Source organism: Hippocampus guttulatus, chromosome 20, assembly GCF_054856545.1.
Source record: "Hippocampus guttulatus isolate MCC_2025c chromosome 20, RoL_Hgut_1.0, whole genome shotgun sequence".
NCBI lineage: Eukaryota > Metazoa > Chordata > Actinopteri > Syngnathiformes > Syngnathidae > Hippocampus > Hippocampus guttulatus.
In genome coordinates this window covers 1292978-1314951 of record NC_141280.1, presented here as the reverse complement: position 1 = coordinate 1314951, position 21974 = coordinate 1292978, and the positions used below count along the sequence as shown (strand labels likewise).

The 21974-nt window shown below is 50.9% G+C and overlaps 1 protein-coding gene and 1 pseudogene across 6 annotated transcripts; one reads left to right on the top strand and one right to left on the bottom strand.

Annotated features, from left to right (window-relative positions):
* Positions 1 to 459: 459 nt before the first annotated feature.
* LOC147187420 (intraflagellar transport protein 20 homolog pseudogene) lies at positions 460 to 21765 on the bottom strand (annotated as a pseudogene). 3 transcript variants are annotated; one of them, XR_015097625.1, is made up of 2 exons: positions 21475 to 21765; positions 460 to 1321 (listed from the first exon to the last, which is right to left on the bottom strand). The product of XR_015097625.1 is annotated as an intraflagellar transport protein 20 homolog pseudogene, transcript variant X2 (transcript). The 3 variants fall into 3 exon arrangements; XR_015097626.1 differs by lacking the exon at positions 21475 to 21765 and adding an exon at positions 1490 to 3201; XR_015097624.1 differs by lacking the exon at positions 21475 to 21765 and adding an exon at positions 1490 to 3201 and having other exon boundaries at positions 461 to 1318.
* Positions 6051 to 19853, top strand: cnih3 (cornichon family AMPA receptor auxiliary protein 3). 3 transcript variants are annotated; one of them, XR_015097623.1, is made up of 7 exons: positions 6052 to 6598; positions 10865 to 10933; positions 12111 to 12158; positions 15121 to 15233; positions 16360 to 16506; positions 16867 to 17040; positions 18490 to 19853. XR_015097623.1 is itself a non-coding variant. In XM_086100058.1 (7 exons), exons 1-6 carry the CDS (start codon positions 6455 to 6457, stop codon positions 16892 to 16894), a joined length of 549 nt encoding a protein of 182 aa, XP_085956184.1. In that variant the 5' UTR covers positions 6052 to 6454; the 3' UTR covers positions 16895 to 16909; positions 18490 to 19852. The 3 variants fall into 3 exon arrangements, 2 of the variants coding, with proteins under 2 accessions (XP_085956185.1, XP_085956184.1); XM_086100058.1 differs by having other exon boundaries at positions 16867 to 16909; positions 18490 to 19852; XM_086100059.1 differs by lacking the exon at positions 16867 to 17040 and having other exon boundaries at positions 6051 to 6598; positions 18490 to 19852.
* Positions 21766 to 21974: the final 209 nt, after the last annotated feature.

The following is a 21974-nucleotide window of genomic DNA, read 5'->3' as shown; positions in this document are numbered from 1 at the left end:
CGGCCCATCCCAACCGTTTCAATGTATCGCGTAATCAAGCATCAAACGAGCACCTTTGTTAATCAATTGCTCATTCATGAATCGTTTACATCTCGGCACAGGAACTCTATGAAGGGACGCATCAAGTGTTTGTTTTTTTTTCTGATTGTTTCACAGCCCCCGGGCCGTAGTTTGGATACTCTGTCGTATGTCCTGTTGTAGATTTAGATTTACAAGCTGATTCCCCCCCCCCCCTCCTCAAAAGTACCTACAGAAGCACGCACAAGCGGTGGTTTAATAATTGATATGGGAACTATAAGAAGAGCAGCCCGCTAACACCTCAGCACTACGCATAGCACGCTTGAAGAATCTGCAGATGCAGCCCATAACAACCCCCTGAAGGATTTGCATTTGAAGTTGTGCACAATTGGCCTTCTGAGTTGTTTTTTTTCCCCACCACTCGCCCACATGAAAAGATGGCGTATTCCTCGGAGAGAATGCAAGCGCAAGAAGGAGAAGGGAAAAAAAAAAAAATCACAGAAGGTAGGTCGGTAGTTGAGATATATTGTATTTGGCTCCCGTTCAATGCGAGGTGAAAAGTTAGCTAAATATAAATTATAATTCACCGGTGGGACAGCATTGCCCGATATGCATGTTCGGAATCAAATTATTCTTTGATAGCCACGGTTGCATTTGAATTCTTAGTAGCACTTATTTTGTGATTTTTTTTTTTTTTCTTAAATACACCCGAAGCATGCTTTTGCAGCAGCGTTTTTAGTTTGCAAGCTCTATAAACGCACAACGGTACAACACCAAATTTAAACAGGCAAAAGCCGTCACCAAAAATATCCATCAGAATGACGGTCCCAATTTTTAAATCTGATCTCATGGTCACTTGTGCAAAATGTACTGGTTAATAAACTCATTTTGTTCCGCTTCAACTTTCGACAGGGTCTCGTATTCGATACGATAGCGCTTCAGTTGCATCATCTTCTCGGCGATCAGGGCGGAAAGTTGCTGCCGTTGGGCCTCCCTTTGCTTCGCCACAAACTTGAGCAGGTTTCTCGTCCCGAGCGCCTTCAACTTTTCTCTCTCCGTCTCGTTCGCCAACGCATCCACCAGGTCCATCAGACCTCCGATTATCTTCAGGAACTGCACAATTTTGTCCAAAAAATCTTTGCAGTCTTCTTTCAGCTCCGCCGTCTTTTGGCTGACGTCCGGCTCGAGCGCTCGGAGCTTGTTGAGTTCGTCGAAATAGCAGCCCGCCTCTGCCAACGCATCTTTAGCCATAGTCCGCGCGGCTGCGGCGAAGCCTCGCAACTCCCGGTTGAGACAACTACTTCTTGAAGAGGGCATATGGTATGATATGGGGAAACAAAAAACAAGATGGCTACCATAGAAACCAAAACAGGGAACATCAAGTAGATTTTAGCATAACTGTAACGGATGTAAGAATGCATCATGAAGTCGACAAAAGCACGCCACCGACATCGTGATCAAAAGAGCTCACCCGCTGTACGAGGCGGATGTCGGTCAGTGTCTTGGAAACGTACATTCATGTAGCGTTTGAGTTCTGGATTATCTTGGGGGTGGGGGTGGTGTTCCAAAGGTTCTTTTTTGTCACACTTGAGGGAGACGTGTTTGTGACGCAGAGGATCAAAGCTTCAACATGGCATCATATGTCGATGTCGAAGGCTCACTGACTGACAGTTTCATCGGCAAACATCGTTCTGTGACAAAACGACTTCAAAAAGGCTTTTCCATACTGTCGGTTGAGATATCAGGAACTGATTGCCAACACTCAAGGCTGCCTTAAACGTAACTCGAACGAGTCGGGGGGGGGGGGGCATCGTTCTTTGTTCGTGGGTGTAACGTTTAACTTTCAGTTTTTGTTGCAGTTTGCAAGTCGAAACATTGCCGAGATGGCATGAAAAAGGATTTCAAGTTCAGTTTTTCTTTCTTTCTTTCGTGCTGAGTGAGACGTCTCGGTCTCGAGGAGGGAACGGATTGGCTGACCCCCTGCCACGGTCAGTCTTGTGTAACGGGACAATGAAGGATGACACCACCCCCCTCCCCCCACCACCACCACCACCACTCGCACCCATCCCTCCTTCAGACAGACAAAAGCCTCAAAGTGACACAGCAAGGCTCATCGCCGCTACTTCAACTCTAATGTATTTCATCTGTGCGCTGAGGACAGACCAGACCCAAGGGAGAAAAAAAAAAAAGAAAAAAAAAAGAGGATCCGCCGCCTCCTCAAAATAGCTTCATCGATATATGTGTAATGAGGAGTGGTCATGCGGAGGCATGATGAGCATATTACAAAGCGGCGGCAAGAATGACCTTTTCACCTTCACCTCAGCGCCGCCCATTTGACACGCTCGCCGTCTTCCAGTGACACGCTTCAAATGTGCTTTTACGCCAAGGGACTGCGCATTTATTTGCAAGTTCCTTTCCCGTATTGTATTTCCAAACACGTAGCAATGCGAAATATTTCAAAGTGATGAACGTTTCTCGCCGAGCCAGTCGAACCGTTGTAACCTGAACGCTTGCTTTGTCAAATAATTTCGGGCATCCGCTGAGTAACATTTCATGAAATCGACTGCGCAAAGGTGAAGATCCGTCGCATTCTTTCCGCGACAGCCTTCGTACGTCGTCGGCGCAGGTCCACTTGGCCGCAAGCCGTATGCACGTTTGATGACGCGGGGGGTTACATTTCAGGATTCTGGGGTAGTTCTGTCAGGTTCCAACTGAATTATGGAGACATTTATGTGTACTGGGACTGCGGTGAATTATTTATATTTTACCAGGCTTGAACTGGGCTTCCATTTCGCTCCGAGTTGCTGCTGAGCCAATACTCGGAAGTTCGAGGCTGCATGCAGATTTGAATGAAATCGAACCTCTGTAATCACTTAGCGAAAACATATCAGTTAGTTCTCAATCTTATGTTCTCACAGGAAAAGGCCAGATCACAACGACAAAAAAAAAACAAAAAAAAAAACAAACGTGGAACCAATTGGAAAGCATTTTTTTATCGCTCAGCAACAACAGTGACACATTGACACGCGTCCTCGCGAGCACGTCCAGGCTTCACCTGGTAAGATTGGAGGGAAATTTCTTTCCACAACAGACGCAGCTTGGAAAGAACATTGTTCTCCTCTGGGGTCATTAATTTTAAATCCTCACCACTTCACTCTCCGCCCACATCCCCCCCCCCCCCCGCCCCCTGCCTCCCCTTCAGAAAAAGCACAGGGAGAGACCGAAAGAAATAAAACAAGAGGGGGTGGGGGGGGGGGGACAGCTGGAGGCAGCCATCTTGGACTCGGTTAAAAGCATAATCCCGGTCGCGCTGCATCAGCAGCAAAAAGAGAGAACGGGAAACCCCTTTGCGGAGGGTGCGCGCGTGCGTGCTCACTGCAGATATGGCTGAGGCGCGGGGGCCATTGCAAGAGAATCTGTGCACTCCAGTTCGATTCTGCTCTTGTCCAAAATCTCTCGAGTGGATAAGCTCAAAAGGAAGGAAGGAAAGGCTTCGATGTACAAACCTATCTGCACGTAGCAACCGTGCGTCTGCACGCTCGGGCGGCTCTCGCGCAACATTTCGAGTGATCCAATGTCAAAGACTAAAAATACGTTTCAAGACCGGTTTTTGAAGATGGACGACGTTCAGCGGGAGGTCATTCCAAAAAGAAAACGATGTCCGGAGGAAGTGACTTCTTAAATATGCAAGGATATGATTAGCGTAAAGAAATAAATGGGAATGGCAAAAGAGCTTGGAGAAACGTTTGAGAAATCAGAGGAAAAGTGTACAGCAAACGAGCGGGGCCGGTTGACGGAATTGTGAGTCGCCTCGAAACCGCAGGCAAAGATGTGACAAGGCGCGGCGCGAGGCACAAGGCGCTTTCTATTTCGGGGGTTTGAGGCGCGTCTCTCGTGATCCATTTTTATCCTTCTAACTCTCATCTTCCCACAGCTATTTTTACGACCTCTCTCCGTGCGCAAGTCTGCAAACGGATGCAACCATAGTTTGACAGTAAAATGACCCTGAATCTTGACGCAAGCGCGCGGGGGCAGCGTCGTAGTTACGGTTTCGCTTGGAGGGCCGTTATGATTTTTGGGAAAGCATATAAATGTTTCATCACCTCCACATATTACATACAGCGCACAACAAATTGATGGATAACTCGTTTTAAAATCAGAAGTCAAGAATAATGACTGTTATTGTGGCTTATGGATGACAATTTGAAATTTTGGCTCAGACTTTATTTAGCAAGCATCATGGAACTTGACATCCTTGATTTGCTTTCACGGGCCACATAAAAATAAAAATAAAGCAACAATGCATCCATGTGCTCCGTCTCTGTGGTGGAGAAGTATACTGTGACTTTGCAAAAAAAAAAAAAGATTTCTCAGCAGGCAGCTCACAGTTGTCTCTCTCCCAGGAGCCTAATGGAGTTCTCTATCGTCTGTCACCTTGCGTACAACGGCGGCGGAATCACACGGAGTTTACAAAGATGCACTGGTGCAAACGCATTTTTTTTTCTAATGGTACCGAAATGCAGCATAAATTGGGTGGGATATTGTAGCTTTATTTTCATCCATTATTTCTTTGTGTTGTTATGATTGTAAGATATCAAACAATGAACAGGAAAGTAGCATCGTTTCACTTTTTGAGGCGGGGACAAAAGGCCGTACACAAAAGGCTTCAAGGCATAATGCGTCGGAGTGTGTCGAGAATGACATCTGCCGGTACTTTATATTGTCCTGTCGTCAGTTTCTCCTGTCACGTGACGACGTGTTTACATATGAACGCGTCGTGGACGTGCGCATGCGTAGTTCAGTCCGGAAGAGGGCGTGTTCGCGACTGTATATATTCATTACTCACTCAGCGTTATTACCTCTTAATTTATCATAAACTGGCTGCATTAGCAAGTTTTACACAATTCACAGGGATTGGCAAAATTTGTCCGCGGTTCAGGGAACGCTTCAGAAAACGGAGGTGGGTGATTTTGGACCGTGAGAGGAAGTCCCAGAGAAAACCCACGCAAGCGCGAGGAAAGCATGCGAAAACCACACGGGAGCCAAAGTTCGAACCCTGAACAGCAGAGGTGTGGTGCACACATCCCGACGACCCGTCCACCGTGTACATACAATGTGCAGTACAAGTTTATTTGTTGAGACTCATTCATTGTTAAGTGTCCTTGGGTGTCTTGAAAGGCGCTTATAAATAAAATCTATTATTATTATTATTATTATTTCAGGTCCGAGAGCAGAGCGAGGAATGAAGATTGCGACATATTAAAGCAATAAATGCCGCCATCTAGTGGTCAGAGAATAAACTACATCACGCAGTCGCCTCTATTACGGCGAGAAGCGAAAAAAACAAACCCTGTAAATAAAAATAACGAAAGAAGAAACTCACCCTGGCTATGGCGGAGTAAAATATTCATTTTACTAAGTTCCATTTAAGGATACAGGAGGACAAAGATAGAATGCGATTCCCAATTTTGTTGTTCTGCAAAGTGGTAAACACCAACGGTTCTGAAACTTGATGATTTAAAACCACCGTCGTTACCGCTTAGCACGTCCACCTCACAGTGCAGAGGTGCAGGGTTCGATTCCGAACAAATGGAATGGATCGAGCCATGTTCTATGCACAAAAACGACCAGGAGAGGTCGCTAGTCGCCCGGACAAATCTCTCGTGTCGACACAAGCTTGGTCACGTTGGGCAGCATTCCAACAGTATTGAACTGAACGTGTCATTTTCGTCTTAACCAAATGACATGATAATGCAACGAATTAGTTCCCCCAATGCTTTGCAACGCGTGATCCTGTTTCCCTTCATGATCATTGATGTTGTTGAATCGAAATCATAAATCACGATCAATCATCTCAGGCCGTCTGTCAAATCCGAATGGAAATCAATCACGTCCACCAGTCAATCTGCGATAGAATGCTGCTGCAAAAAAAAAAAGGCGAACCACCCACCAAAAGCAAAACAAAATGGTGAAATGAAATCGATTTGCTGCGCGCGTGCACCAGACGCGTGCGCGCGCGCCCCGGGTGTTGCTGTTATCAATCCACCTGTTCGCGCGCTCGCATATCACGTGCTTGCGTCCCTCCTCTCGAACGAATGGAGCATCCGTCGGCTCGCCTCCCCCATCACGCGTCTGCATTTTTATTTGGATTGTTTTCTCGCAGCCAAGACGGCGACCGCCGCCTCTCGCCGAACGTGCCGATTGGACCCATCTCGAAGCGGTTTGGAATTCCGAGTCACAACACCGCCGCGTGAGAAACGCAGCGAACGCGCCACCCCGAGCTTTTTCCTTTTTCCTTTTTCCTTTTCTTTTCTTTTTTCTTTTCTGGGTTGTATTCTTTGACATGGACGAAGTCCCGGTACCGGTAACACCTCGCCTTCTCGTGGCAGAGTGATAACTTTATTGATCACCACAGCCCCCCCCCCTTTTTTTTTTTATGCGCCCTCTCAATGGGAGCGCGCTTTTTTCCTGGGGAATTACCCGTCGTTTTCCTTTGCCAATTATGTTCACTTTTGCTGCCTTCTGCTATATGCTGTCTCTGGTTCTCTGCGTGTCGCTCATCTTCTTCGCAATATGGCACGTAAGTACTTTGGATGCGGTTTATTTTTAGATGCGTTTCATGTCTCGCAGGGCACCGTGGCAAGACGTTTCGTCTAAGACGTCATTGATATCGGCGGACCATTTATCCTAATTTGTGTGGAATCCATTTCCGTCAATGAGCGGCGCGCACCTGTGTCATTGATCTCCCTGTCGCATGAATTCCCCCCCCCCCCCCACCACCTTCTTTTGTCACAATTGCTGCAATCTCGATCCGGCTTCATCAAACCCGCAACAATATCCCAAATCAATAAATCAACATTCTTCCCTGGTCTGCTCGCGAGTCCTGCAGCTTTCCACATCCACCCGTCATCAGAATCATCCTCGCCGCGCAGTGTAGGAATGACCGACTGCATCATTTGAATATGTTGAGATGGAACTTTTAGGACCCACCGTTGAGGTGGCCGATGCAGCTTTGCAAAAAAAAAAAAAAAACAACAACAAAAAAAAAACATCACCATCACAATTATTGGCGGCGTGATGAAACGAACCCGATCATCAGCGACGTTTTCATTCCAAATGTGAGCTCCGCTGCATCTCTTATCAAGCTTCTTCTTAACCAGTCGTCGCCCGCCATAAGGTAGCGTACGAGGCTCCATTGAGCAAGTCGAAATACTGAGCAAGCGCAGCCCACAGTGGAAGCCTCAAGTCAGTGAACTGATGAGAGAAGAAAGTCCACCAAAAATCGGAGCTGACGAGCATGGCGAGGAGCCAGCGCATCACAAGGCATCCTCTCTCATCTCCCATTCATGCTGTCCTTAGTTATTCTTATTCCAAATGCCACTTTGCAAGCAAATTCTTGTGCAGGCTGGCCTATTTGTCAGTATTTTTTTATTTGGCTTTTTTTTTTTTTTTTAAGTGGCATCTCCGTGAACGTGCACTGCCGAGAATGGCTGAAAACAAAGCGGAGCCGGCCAACAACAGCACAATCAGCATTGACAAATAAGCGAAAGTTACGATTTTGTTGGCTAAAGTTGCAGAATATTTTGTGACTTATAAATGACATATTTATAGTCAATTCGAGAAACAATGTGCTAAACTTCTTTAGCATAATGTTATTGTTGAAGAAGATTATGCTCGCTCTTACGAGTGCCCGTCAAGAGGCAAGCAGCAGCATTCTGGACCAACTGGAGATGCTGAACGGAGGAGCGGCTGACTCCAAAGTCAAGTGCATTCCAGCCATCCGGCCGAAATGTGATCAAGGCGTGAATTATTGATTACGATTACATTCTAATTGGGGGCACAGGTCCTCCAAAATGACGCCGCTATTTGCCAGCTCTTTTAAAAAATAAGGGACAGAAAGCAGATCGTGTCCACCAAACGCACGTGCTATTTTCTTTCCGGCTAATTTTATGATTTGGACGCTCGAACAAAGGTTTGCGTTGCGAGGCGCTCGATTGTGTTTTCTGCTTAAGACAGCAGAAAGAGCGGCGCCGCCTTCTCGCACCGACGTGTAGACACGCAGCAGAACAAGATCAGGCTGCACGCGGAGAGGAAACTAAATTAGGGAGCGTCTGCGTGTTGGGAATACGATGGCGGGGCTGTGGAAGCGCGTTGCAGAGCCAAGCACCTGCCGAAAGCCTCATTTACGCACTCATCCTGACAACTCGTTTTTTTTGGGGGGGGGGGGGGGTTGGGTGGTGCTTTTAACGCAAAGTCTGAAATCGTGTTTACGCGACGGCCATTTTGCGGCCCGCCGTCCATTTTTCAGCGGCCCGCGACAACATTACTCTCATTTCACTTTCAAAGTCATTCCAACGCGCACCTTTGAGATTTTAAACACTGATATGGCCGAAACTGAGCCGAACGATGTTGTGCCATCTGCCTTGTCCTGTTTTTTGTTTTGGGTTGTTTTTTTTTTTTTTTAGACAGAGGAGACGGCTAGCATGTCAACACGATCGGGATGGCGAGTTTCACCCCAAGTAGATCTGCTATCATACTGCTAAAAGAGTCCTAGCCCGAGAAGACAAGATCATTCTTCATTGATCCCCCCAGAGGGGCATTTCAGCGCAGATTGTTTCCAAAAAAATCTAAATCAAAAATAGGATCCAAGACAGAGCACTGTAATTGGAAGACGGTGTGTTCGTCGCGCGAGAAACAAGAGCACTCGCCCAAAGGGGGAGTTCACAGAAGCGATTATGTAGCGGTTGTAATTAACATAGCGGGTGACCCCGCAAGCTCCCTTGAGCCGCAATGAACGCTCAACACTTTTCACCAGGCCGACGGCGCTTGAGTCATTCCCTTCCCCGTGTAACGGGAGCCCTCCAACGTCCTCCGTGTGTCATTCAAGCTGCAAGTGTGCCAAATGATCCCCCCCCCCCCCACCACCTCTGAGAGACGGGGAAGTCCTCTGGCGCGGGGGGCATGATTTACAGACCGGCGCGCGCGGGACAATCTCATCGGATGATGAACGCGTGCTTGCGACTTGGGCGGTAATCTTGACAAACGCTTCGTCTTCAACCGGCGAGAAGATTTGCCAGAAAAGAATTTCGTTTCTAAAGCGCGGCCGCTATTCCGGGGGGGGGGGGGGGGGGTTGTCCGAAGCTTGCTTCGCGATGGCGGAAGGAGCCATTTGCGTGGAAATCTCTCAAAAGAGATCGAGGAGCAAAACCGGAATTCAAGGTGCTTTTGTCATTGTCATGGGATCCTGCGATTTCCAAGTCCCGCCGTTAACGTCTCGAATACGGAAATGGCCGCGATAGCCGAGTCGAGCTACAGAAGACTCGGGCGGGCGAGACCGCCGCAGGAGAAGAGCTAAAAGAGCCTCAAGTGACCTTAAGCGTCACCTCGACAAGGAGGGACGAGCAAAGCAAGAGACGACAAAACAAATTCTCATTTTAGTGCAAATCCAAAAGAAAAGACGCAAAACTCGACGCAATGGCGGATGCCGCAAAGGCGCATCGTACGAGTGTAAACGGCATCACGCCGTCGCACCGAAGAGTCCCGTTTATCAATTACCGAACAGTAAACGCGGTCGAGTAAACGGAGGCCCCGATAGATCGCGCACGGCGGAAGCTGCCGCCGTGCGCGCCGAGCCGAAGCGGCGTGCAGACGAGGCGCCCGAGTGAGACATCGAATGGGAAGAAATTCCGATTGATTGGAATCTCAATGAAGCGAAAGAGGCAAGAGAGAGTTTTTGGCAGCGGCAAAGGCGGCGGGGGGGGGGGGGGGGGGGGGGTTAATGGAGGTGGCGCTCGCTCCCGAACTGGCTCGGCTCAGCGTTGATCCACGTGTTCATTAACCCCCGCCGGCTCCTCGTCCATCATCCCGACTGCGCGCGCTCGATTGTTTCATTGCACAATGCGCATGCTGTGGGGGGGGGGGGGGGGGGGGGGGGATTACGGGGGTGATCTCCACCCCCGTTTTGTCAAACTGGCTGAGGCTCGGGCTCAGACTGCTGCAGGAGACCATCGTCATCGTTCATCAAATAGCACAAAAGAGGAAAGCCGTTTCCCTCGCCTTGATCTTCCTTCCTGCACATCGTCGTCGTCCTGTCAAATCTGCTTTTCGCCGTGCGATGGCGGCCGACGAGGCCAACTCTCGGGAGATTTGCGAAAAAATACCCAAGTCATTCATATCATCTCGATACTACTTTGGTCTGCTCTGGATTTCTTTTTTGCCAAACAGATTCCAAAACCTCTTCATTAAATCCAACACTGCGCGTAGTATCGATCCGTCCTTCCGGCGTTGCCTTCGTGCCCTCCGAACGTTTGACGGCGGCATGCGGAAAGCTCGGAGGAGACGCCGGCCAGGAAAAGGATGAGCTTCGTTTGATTTCCTGCGAGACTAGTAAAGGGTTAACGGCGCCAAGACTATTTATCAACATCGGGGAAACTGCCTTCTCCGGCTGTCTGCCTCCGCCAAGGTGTTGCGCACAGATACGCCCCCCCCCCCCGCCGCCCCCGCCACCCCCACGCCAGAGATTAAAGCGGGAAGCCGACTGCTGCCTTACGGGCTGCCGTTGACCTCTGGGAAGTCCGCGGCACCGATTTCAAGACTACTTGCTAAGCCGAAGAAAGGATTCGGTCAATCTTGTCAAATGCACATCAACAAAAAAAACAACAACAGCAAAAATCCAAAATGTTTTGGTTCATCTTTTCCAGCTGTTTTGCCAACACTCCCAACAAGGCTAACAGCAGCGCTGCCGCGGAGTTGAGGCGATGAACCCCGATCACGCCCGCCATCCGCCGGGTGATAACATCGAAAAAAGATGGCCGCCGGTTGGTGACATTTCTGTTCCCGTTTGCAGATCACAGCTTTTGATGAGCTCCAGGCTGACTTCAAGGTGCCAATCGATCAAGGCAATCCACTCCACGCGGTTGGTGCTTTTTGTATATTTTGGATACATTTACATTTTTTTTTTTCTGGTCGGCTCAAACTGTGCGACGATGCACTCAATTCTATTTTTCAAGATTAATGCGACGGGATGTTGGATCGGACGCAAGCGCGTTGTCTCATCTGATTATTCGCGTAACCGACTAGCAGGATAGTAATCAATGTTGGCGGTGGACGAGGTCATCCGCAGGACAGAGGAAGTCATACTAAAAGGAGCCGCACCATCTCCCCCCCCCTTTTTTTTTTTTTAGCCCACAGTTATGCTAGCACTGCATTAGACATCAGAGGCAAACTTTCTTCCCTTGAAAAGACTTCTCCTTGTCCTCCGAAACGCTTAAAATAATGAAAAAGTGGCAAGAGGCCTTTTATGCTCTTTTTTTTCTCCTCACTCCCACGTTTTTATTTTGTTTTGTTTTTTTGCGAACTCTGAAATGAGGTCGAGTCCCAGATGTGACGTTTGGGATGAATCGGAGACGGAAGCTGTTGAGGACACGATTGCCTTGTTGGCGTCAAACGATCTCGAGTTGATTTCCTTGAACGACGTCAGCCCGAAAATTCGGATCGGGAATCGGATTTGAATCGGAAGAACAACCGTTCTTGACGCTCGACTTCATCCGCAGAAGTTCCACACGCTCCAATCTTACGAAGCGGCACCGCTGCCGGGGAAAATCGCCGGGAATCGCCTTTAATATTTGATGAGGACGTTAAAAGCTAAAGTGAAACGGCGGGCCCGCTCCGGTCAGCACTTTGCCGAGTGCCGATTTGCGCCCGGGAAAGCTTTCGACACGTTATTATACAAGCGCAGAAGCCGACGCATTATTCACACGCTGGCGGAACTATTTGGGAGCTTGTTGATGTCGCGCCGCGCGACGTGCGCTCGTCAACTCCGTGCCGAGCGATGAGCTCCCCCGGTGGTGACGAGGTCACATGACAAGTTCGATCACGCGACCGCCATCAGGCGCCCCCCCCACCCCGACATTCGACCTCCTAAAATCAAAACCGTCTCGAGCAGAAACAAAAGCCGACACAAAACACCGAGTGCCTTTTCGACCACTCGAGAAGTCGATCGCCTTCATCGCAGATCGTACGAGACGGACACCGATCGGGCGTCGTGAATGCGCCTCGCCCACTTGCTTTGCTTTTGCTTTGTCGTCTTGCAGAGGGAGAGACTGCGAAACATCGAGAGGATCTGCAACCTTCTGAGGAAGGTGAGCCACGTCGTCGCTTTCGGCGTTTCAAGTCAGATTGGGCGCGCCGTCTTGTTTCTTTTGATGACGATTATTAGTTGGCTGTTTTGAGTCCAGATGGGGTAGCAGCAGCGAGAGTTTTGAGATTTTCAAAATAAAATAGAGCTTCAAGACACTTCCTTTCCAATAGTGGTGGGGGGGGGGGGGGGTCTTAAATGTCTCACATATGGTGAGTGACGAGCCCCGAAGTGACTATTTCTCCTCTTTGCGCATGAAATGCAGAGTTCACAGAGAATCTTCTCGTTGGGTTTTGTGGTCGCCCGAGGCTGTGAAACGGGAGGATCTGCGCCATGCTGACTGTTTTCACCTCTTTGATCCAGTGCTCCCCCCCACCCCCTCCCCCCATTGAACTACTCTGATTGATTTGGGTGAAAGCCTTGGCTAATGTTTTGGGGGGGGGGTTTTGTTTTTAATACTGGCAAAGCCACAGTTGCGTTTCAAAACAAGCAGAAAAGACAAGGCGCCATTTTGGGGCCTCACGCTGGTGAGTTGGGTTGGCTTCAATTTAGATTTTTTGTTGTAAAGCAGCAGGGGTGTCGGTGACAACGTCGCCAGAAGGGTTGGGCTTTTTCGGTCCAAATGCGAACGTTATTCATGAGACGTTCGGGCGCGTGGCTTGAAGCGATGAGCCAGCACGTTGTCACAGCAACTGAACGAGCGAGGGCACTCATTAAAAAAAATCGGATTTTTGCTCGACTTGCTTTTCTGCACTTTTGTGCACTCTCTGAAACCGGCGACTTTCATCACTAAGAGATGGACGACGGCTTGTCCCCGATTAAACCGTCCTCAATGTTTTGAGTTTGTTTTTTTTTGGGGGGGGGGGGGGTCGGTACTTTTCTGTGGCCCCTCCCCCTAATTTTGTCACGCTTTCCTTGCTTCGGATTGTGGCCGGCGTCTTTCGAGGGCGCGGCGATGAGCGCTTTCAGGGGTGGTTTAAATGTTGGAAGAGGGATAACTGCCAGTTTCTGAACAACGCCGAGCCGAGAGATTGAAGAGATTCGACTCCGAGAACGAGCAGCGGCAGCAGCCGCTGTGTCAGAAAAGCCAAAAGCAAAGAAATGCTTTGCTTCAGAATTGAGCCACAAGATTACCGCAACCTTCATTCGCAGTCTTGGGCTGCTAGCTTATATCAAACGCGCGTCAGCCAAGTACCTCCAAAATCGGTCGGGGAGAGCCAAGATGAGCGACGTCATCGGCTCGGAACAAAAGACGGGCGGGCCGGGGACGGATCCGGAGAGGTGCGCCGCGGGAGACGTGCGAGCGTGCACGCGGCGAGGCGGGTGGGCCTCGCTAATTGGAGTTGGAGGCTGAGGATGAGGCGACCCCCCCCACGCGAAACGCGGGCGGGCGGGCGAGCGTGGCGGAAGGCCACCTCGGAGGCGCTCGCAGAATGATCTGCGAGCTTTATTTTTTTGTATTTTTTTTAAATCCATGCATATCCTGACCCCGTCATTTCCGCGCAGCCCGTTTGCGCCGCGGGCTCAGAGCTCCGCGTTGTGTACGGAAAAAGGGAGTCATGATGCAACGTCATCCATATTCAGCGGACGCGCCGTACCTGCTCCGGAGCGGCACGTCGGGGGAGCCGCCGCGGGTGCGAGAGAGAGGCCGGACGCAGCGCTCATCAGCCGCTCCACAAATACAAACGCGAGGGGATTGTGGTGGCGGCGGCGCGCTTTTTCTTTCCTCAAATATCGGATGTGATCCTTTTTAGGCCTCGCGACATGAGATGAGACTTTGATGATACGAAAAAGCATTTGGACTCATAACATCGGAGCGTTTTGGAGTACGCCGTCTGACATACGACATCGACCGTTTCTGACCTTTGACACCGCATCTTAGCTTCAGAGCGCGCGGGTGGCTAATGCTGTATTTTAGAAGTCGATATCGTTTGCGGACAATGTCGATATTTGAGCAGAAAGACGCTCGCAAAGTTAACGGGCCGGCGCGATATTCCGCCGAGAATGTTTCATGACGCTAAAAACGTTCATCTTGGCAGCTGAACTCTCAGGATGGCGTCATTTATGGCCGACGGCTGCGCGAACGAGCGCGTTGCAAAGTCGAGCGAGGCGTCCCGGGAGTCAAAATGACATTTCAGCGGTGGATCAGATGGACGCGAGGACGCCCCCCCCCCCCCCCCCCCGCGGGGCGCCGCGGCGCTCCGTTCCCCAGATGGAGGCGGTCCCAGATGGCCGCCTCTGTCAACACGCGCATGAGTCGCCGAGCAATTCCATGACATCGCCGAGTGTTAGCTTGGGGCTGTCCTAACTTTTCCGTTGGGGTGGGGGGGGGGGGGGGCGTGCAGAAAAACGGAAGGATGAAAGAGCCGCTTTAAAAGGCGTCAACTTTTCCGAGCGCGGCGCGCTTGTTTTTCCGCCGAGCTGTTGGTTCAGAAGGGGATGGGCCGAGAGTTTTTGCCCCCCCCCCCCCCCGCTGATGTAGGGGCTTTTCTGAGGGAACGTGTCGGCGCGCTTTTAGAAAGGTGTGCGGCCGTTTGAATTATGCACGCGCAACGCAAGCACTTCGCGTCAGCGGGTGTCAAACTGTATTATTAGAAACACTTAAAAAATAAATCCATAATGCATCAATAGCCATAAAGCGCCAGTAACCTGTTTTAGCGTCCGACGCTTTTTACGGAGCCTCGACGTTTCAGATTCGTGACGGAACACCACGACCGCAATCGATTTGAAGCAAGCGGTACACCCGTTTGCATTTTTATTTATTTTTTCCTGACCGCCGCCCCCGCCGCATCGCTCACCGCGTGAGTCGGCGTTTGTCTCGACGTGACGACCGAACGCCGACGATGCTCGACGAGCCGAAGTCGAAATACGGGCGGACGCCGCATGTAGGCACGCCGTACGGCACCTTTAGCGCTTCGGAGCCGGGTGACTCATTCTCTCTTTGTCTTTTTTTTTTGATCTTTCAGTTGGTGCTCCCAGAGTACTCGATCCACGTGCTCTTCTGCATCATGTTCCTCTGTGCCCAAGAATGGCTGACGGTGGGCCTCAACATCCCCCTGCTCTTCTACAACACGTGGAGGTGAACGCTGCGGCTGGCGAATCCCGTCGCCGTCGCCCATTTTTACATCACGGACTACGTGATCGCGGGAGGACACGTAGGGCGTATTTTACACGGCGTCATCGTTCCCATGGAGGCGTACGAAGAAACAAAAAAATTGATATATTATATACGTGACAATATAGGCAAACATGGAGCAGGAAAGGACTGTGGAGAAGACTACGAGGGTGTCGAGATACTCTCCACTAGCAGCCGTCTTGCTCACATCAATGCGCAGAAACTCGAGTATTCTTTCTGTATCAGTGTCTTATATATACTGCATATACTATATACATACATATACCGCATATATATAAATATGACATTGGCGGAGGCCCCTGAAGGCATCAAGTGGAAATTAGGTCAGCATTAATTCTTCTCTCTCCGTCACGAGGGCCGCTCTTGCCGTCGGTGTCACCCCGACGCGGAACGCCGGCAACCCGACGGCTTCGAGCTCCCCCCCCCCCCCCCCGACCGACCGCCCTTCTCCTTTCAAAGGAGACGAGAGGCAGGGAGAGAAAAGGCGTCTTGCCGTTTCATGAATCGGAGACTGCGCCAGATGCCTTCTGGCTACAGATGCCGCTCCCCCCCCCCCACCCTCTGTGCAGCGGAGAGATGAAAACCGGGGGGGGGGGGGGGGGGGGTAAATGCGAGCGATAGCTCATCCGGAGAGCCAAAGTCACACGCGCGTCTTCCCGTGACAGCCGCGTGCCCCCCCCCCCCCCTCCCGGGGTGACGGCCAAGGTCCACTTTGAAGTGGTTGGCAGCGGACGGCGTCATCTAACCTGACTAACCTGATTTCATTTGAGCGCCTCGAATGCAACCCGGTCGCATCAGCACATTCTCCCAGAGCGGGCGCGCCTGATGAGAAAACGTGTCACTGAGGTACACCGAGCTCTTCTGACACAGACCCCCCCCCCCCCCAAAAAAAAAACAATTCTTCCCCATCACTTCAAATCCAAACCGACACTGCACTCACCATGACCCGAACGTCGCCTTATTCATTGTTCCTTTTTTGCTCGCAAAGTGATTCGACACAATCAATGCCCCCCCCCCCACCCCCACCCCCCGTCAACTCAACCCGCGTTGTGTTCTTTGCCCTCCGCAGTCGGTACTTCCATTCCCCAACGGATAGCAAGGAGTTGAGCTACGACCCGGCTTCGGTCATGAACGGCGACACGCTCAAGTTCTGCCTGAAGGAGGCCTGGTGCAAGCTGTCCTTCTTCGTGCTCTCCTTCTTCTATTATCTCTACTGGTGAGTACGGCGAGGGGGGGGGGGGGGGGGCGTCGTCCGGCGGAGCAGCGGGAGCGCGACTCACCGAAGAGAGAGTAACCTTTCGTCTCTTGCGGTCACGCGCCGGTTCGCACGCGCTCCGATGGCACGTGGAGGCTCGCCGCCGCTAATGCATGTCAAGCGGAGACGATCGGGACAATTCTTTTGCTTCATTGACGAGCGCTTGAAGAATTTCCACATGAGCGCCGTCGTTTGTGATGACCAAAGAGAGAGAGAAAAAAAAAAAAAAATGTCTTGCTCTTGTCAATTTGTTGTCCCTGTCCGGTGTCGCTGATCGTCATCCCTACGGATCTTGTTCCACGCGTCACGCGGGGGCCGCAGTGTGTGGAACCTGGAAATATCCCTCTAATAGCTCGTACAAAAGGTACCATCCTTCCATTTTGAACCTTCTCTTCGTGTGCTTCTTGATTCTTTTCGCCCGCGCCGACGCGCGCTTCTTTGGCCGACCGCCACCTGCGATGCCGTCTGCGCGGCGCGCGCTGGTCACGGCGTGAGGTACACCGTCCATCTTATGAGAACCGCTCCAAAAATGCGGATTGAAAAAACGTTTTGCGTGTTCCGTCGAAGCTCAGACGGCACGCTTGCGTCGCCAATTTGGCCGGAAACGATAACCCCCCCCCCCCCTCCGTGGTTCTCATTTCATTGCGCGAGTGTACCTTCGAGTTCTGACCAGTCGGTGGATGTGTGTGGCTTCTCACTGGTCAGTGCTTATGTGATTTGTTTTGTTTTAACAGCGCCATGTCGGAGTTGACATTTTTGGGATTCCTCGCTCTCGTGGTCAATTTATTGCTTTGATTGCATTTTTTTTTTTAAATCAATTTTTAAGCTGCTCTTGCGATGAGATTGCGCTTGTGCCGTTGGAGTTATTCACCTTGCGGGAAAGAACGCAGCGCTTCTGTTTTTGACGTTCCCCTCGGGGCATCGTCCCGACACTGCTAAAGTCGTAGAATTGGCACGAAAAAGGCCGCTTGAGCAAACGCGCAAATGGATCTCAACCCGTCACGTGACTTCATTTCCTCCTTTTTCCTGCCGCGTGTCGTTTCCGTCACAGGAACGCGTTGCTCTTCGCTTCACTCACGAATGCACCGCCCCCCCCCCACCCCACCCCGGCCGCTCTTCCTTGAGCAATTTTCGATGCTACGCATGCCCGTTGTTGGATGCCGTTCCAATTTGTTTGTTTGCCTTTTTTTTTTTTTATGTGGGCCTTTATAGAATGAATTTGTTTCCCCCCCCCCACCCCCACCCCCACCCTCCAAAAAATCTGTGCTTCGTAGACTCGTCGCAGGCGCTGGAATCGACCGGGGCTCATTTGCTTGGCAGCTGCGTAAAAGCTAACGGGACATGAAATGAGCGACATCTGCGGCCTGATCCTGCGGCAGCCGGAAAATGAGCTCACGTGACGCAGTCGGACTTTGCTCTACTTTATTATCGATCGCACGTCAATTGAGGAGATCGATATCGAACGGTGCGCGACATTAGTCGTGACTGAAAACGTCATACGAATGCCATCTTATTGGTGATTGGCCCCCTTAAAATCTGGAACCCATCCTCCATTTTGGACCATCAAAATATTGCGACTTCGGACGCATTCAACAAGCAAAATGTGTCAGAAAAGCCGAATTGATTCACAATTTTGGTGTTTTGTTTTGTTTTTTTTTAAAGTGAAGAAAAAAATCGAATTGAGCTGACAGTTTGGGCTCTCACTTCAGCCTTCATCTGAGCTTCTGAGCTCTGCGACGTCTCAACAAAAAAAAGCTGATGGGAGGGGGGTGGGGGGGGGGGGCAAGGGGTTGGAGTCATCCGAAACAGTTGGCGCAAATTTTGTTTTTCTTTTTTGAAATTAATTTTTAGCATTAAAAAAAAAGAAAAACACAATACCCCGTAACCACCCAAAAAAATGTGTCTCCTCACTCCCCCCCCCCCTTTCTTCTTCTTGTCTTTCAGTATGGTCTACTCGCTGGTTACCTCATAAGCGACGCACCGACACCCGAAGAGCCTCTGGACACGCAAACTGCCCTATTTTACGAATGCTTTTTTTGCCAGACACGTAAACGGACGCTTCCTTTGCCGCTTCACCTTTCCGCCCCAAAGCGAAAGGGACGTATCCGTGCTCGACGACCCCCCCGCCCCCCCTTGACCCCCTTCGACCGATCACCTCCAGTTGACGGCAACTCGTTCTCACGCCCGCTCGCGTCTCCGGCTTGCTCTGGAGCGGCGTCTCGTAGCAGCGACGGTGGCGCGCGGGACGACAAGCACAGTAGCATTTGCACAGTTTGTCTCAGGCACAGCAGTACTGCCCCCCCCACACACACACACACCCCCACCCACCCCCGATCCGGCACGGCTCGGACGCCGTCGTCCCGCTTCGGAACCTCACCCACCGCAGCAAGCGTGAGTCGGAAACGGGGAACGTGCGCACGAACCGGATCAGGTTGCTAAAAGGAAAATTTTAAAACCTTTTTTTTTTTTGGGGGGGGGGGCGGCACGTACGTAACATTAGGACTTTTTTGACGCACTCTTTGACCGAAAGGCATTTCCCACGGACACGTATGTATGCGGCGAATGCCTTCCCCGCGGCTCCAGGAGAAATTTTTCCCAAAGGCAAAACAGCTCGAGAGAAGTCTCATTTGCGCACGCGCACAATTGCACAAGTCGTGTATTTAAATCTTGCACAGCGTTTGCCACATTTAGCCGAGCGTCGGTGATGGTGTCAGGCGCGCCGCCGAAGGTCTTCCAGTCCGTCCAATTGAAAACAGGGAAGCCATTGTTGTATTTGACGCTTTTTCTAGTTCTATTTCACCGAGGGACCAAAACGCTCTTTTGGCTAATCGTGTCCGTCAAGTGTGAGATTTGAATCGCATCCTAGTTGAGTTGAATGATTCGTTTTTTTTTCCGACGTTCAAAAAAAAAAAAAAAAAAGAAGAAGCGCACGTGGACTTTGGCGAGCGTCGCTGCCAATATCGGCGTCACCCGCGCTCGCACGAAATACGCCGCCGATCGCACAGCGTTCCCCTTCCAGTCCGACATTACGTGGCAAATTCGTCAACGCAACAGTCGGCATTTCCCAAATCTCGTCTGCATCCTTTTTGTGTCCGAGTCCAAATCATCTCCCGTTCCCGCGCCCGACATCCACGTGCGGTAGATTGGAAGCCCCGCCTTTAGATTGGAAGCCCCGCCATTATTTTTTTTCCCCTCCCCTCCCCTTTCTGTATTTTTTGTCATTTTCTATCCTGACCGTGGATGTGAATTGAGATCTTGTTTATGAAATAAACCTATTTTAAAATCAAAAAAAGCGCATGTTGTTTCGATATCAAAACGGCCCCGCATTGTTTCGACATTTCAACGGTTCGGTTTTCATTGAAACTTTTTTTTTTTTTTTTTTTTTTTGGTGGTCTTCGACCAAAGTCTGCTCACGCGGAAGCATTCGAAATAGGTTAACCGAGTGGCGTCAAAGTCGTTTTTGTCGCGGGCCACATCGTAGCTTGCAGGGGCCCATCATGGCCGTGAAACCATTTCAAGAAGTCAAGAATAATTGTTGACCTCGGAGCCCCGTGGAAATTCCTTTGGGACGGCAGTCAAGCGCGTCCAACCCGCGGCGGACACGAGGCGACAGATCGGTGACGACCCGTCTTCCGATTATGCGGCCGTGTTGCTAACGACACCCGACAGCCGCCGCCGCTGACCTTCCGACCCCTCATCGGGCGCGCGTGTTTTCGGCGCGTGCGCGGTTTGCCTGAATTGAGATTCATTTCCATTTCCAATATAATGGCCGCCAAGTGCGATGTTTCGTACACTCTGAACATTTACAGATGTTAAAAACATGAACGTGTCATCCAGTACAAACGTGTCAATGACAAATCCGCGTCTATGAAGAAAGACTGATTGGAGAAGACACGCCGCAAACAACCGACTTCATCGGTGAAAACATTCAGTCAGCAAATGTTCGCCGGCGTAGGCGAGCGAAGCCGACTTTGAGGGAAACATGATTGCTCCTCCCCGCTTCAAACCATTTGAACTTTGCCAGTTCACATCATCTCTCTATCCGTCGACCTCAAACTCTGCTCCGACGTTACGGACGATCGTCAAAATGGTCGGCGCTGCCATTTCGCAGCCTTTTCGGAAGCGAGACGCAATTTCAGCGAGATTCGCTTCCGTTGACCGGACGTGTTTTTCAAAGCACGTGCTCAGGAAGTCCAACGACATGGGGGGGGGGGGCGATCGGCAGTGTTGCTAGGCAACGCAGAGGAATCCCCCCCCCCCCGCCCCGCACTGTACATTTTGTTCACAAGCAACGTCGCGGCGGCAAACCCTTGACAAAATGTCAACCGGGGATCAATCCGACACCGATAGGAAGAAAAAGAAGAAGAAAACAAAATGTGTCCAGTTGAAAATGTAGCCACGCCCCTAACCGCGCATCTCCCGCACTTGTGCAAAGGAGCGATCGAGCCATGCAAGCCGCGCAGATGCGGCGCTCTCTGCGGGAGAGCTAATTAGCCGAGCCACGTTGGTCTCCTCAGCGCCGAGCTGACCTTCAACGCTGCTCTCTTAAACAACCCCCCCCCCCCCCCCCCCGCGCACGCATGCTGCAAAACAACCACACAGCTTTTGCTCCAGGCTGAAAGCTGACGAGCGCGGCGCAATCGCTATTTTTCGGCTGGGCTGTGCGCTGCTCACCGAGCCAAATGATACTTGAGTAGAATAAGAGCAATTCGTCGACCTGGTGTAGCAGCTTTGTCGTCTCGCACACACACACACACACACACACACACACGGCTTGGTGGGATGATGCTAAGGCGGAATTCCCGCAGTGTCTAAAAATAGCAACGGTCTCTCAACAACAATAATAAAAACTCCTACTATGGCATCCCTTCACTGTCTCGTTTTAGAGTTCTTCGGAAGACGCTTTCAAATCTTGAAACGGCCCCTTACCTCTCTGAGCTGCCTCGGGTCCTCGGACGGGACACGATGAGAGCTTCAGTGGCGTAAACGGAGGCCGAGCGGGGACGGAGTCTTCTGCCAAGGCCGCTCGCTCTCCTTTGGAATGAACGCCGGGCGAGCCCCCCTCCCTCGCCGTCCAGCTTTCAACCTCAATTTCCATCTTTGGCTTTGGACTCTGCACGAGACTTGATTTGGAGTTGGACTCTTTTTGTGCTTTCGACTGTCGTCGCGATTCATTTGGTGTTGTTAGTCAACATCGTCCGTCCCTTTTCCTTTTTTCGGTGCGGGCTATGCGCCCCCCCCCCCCCCCCCTCGTCGGCCAGCCTCGAGCCGGTCAGTCGAGCCACCCGATGCCGGTCGGGCAGCTTTCTTGCCGGCCCGCAAAGCCGCTGACGTTCGAGCCTTCCCGTGCACCTGGTTTCGGTTGCTCGGACTGCTTTTGCTTTCTGTCCCTCTTGCTGAAAATAAACCAGATCTGAGTTCAGTCCTTT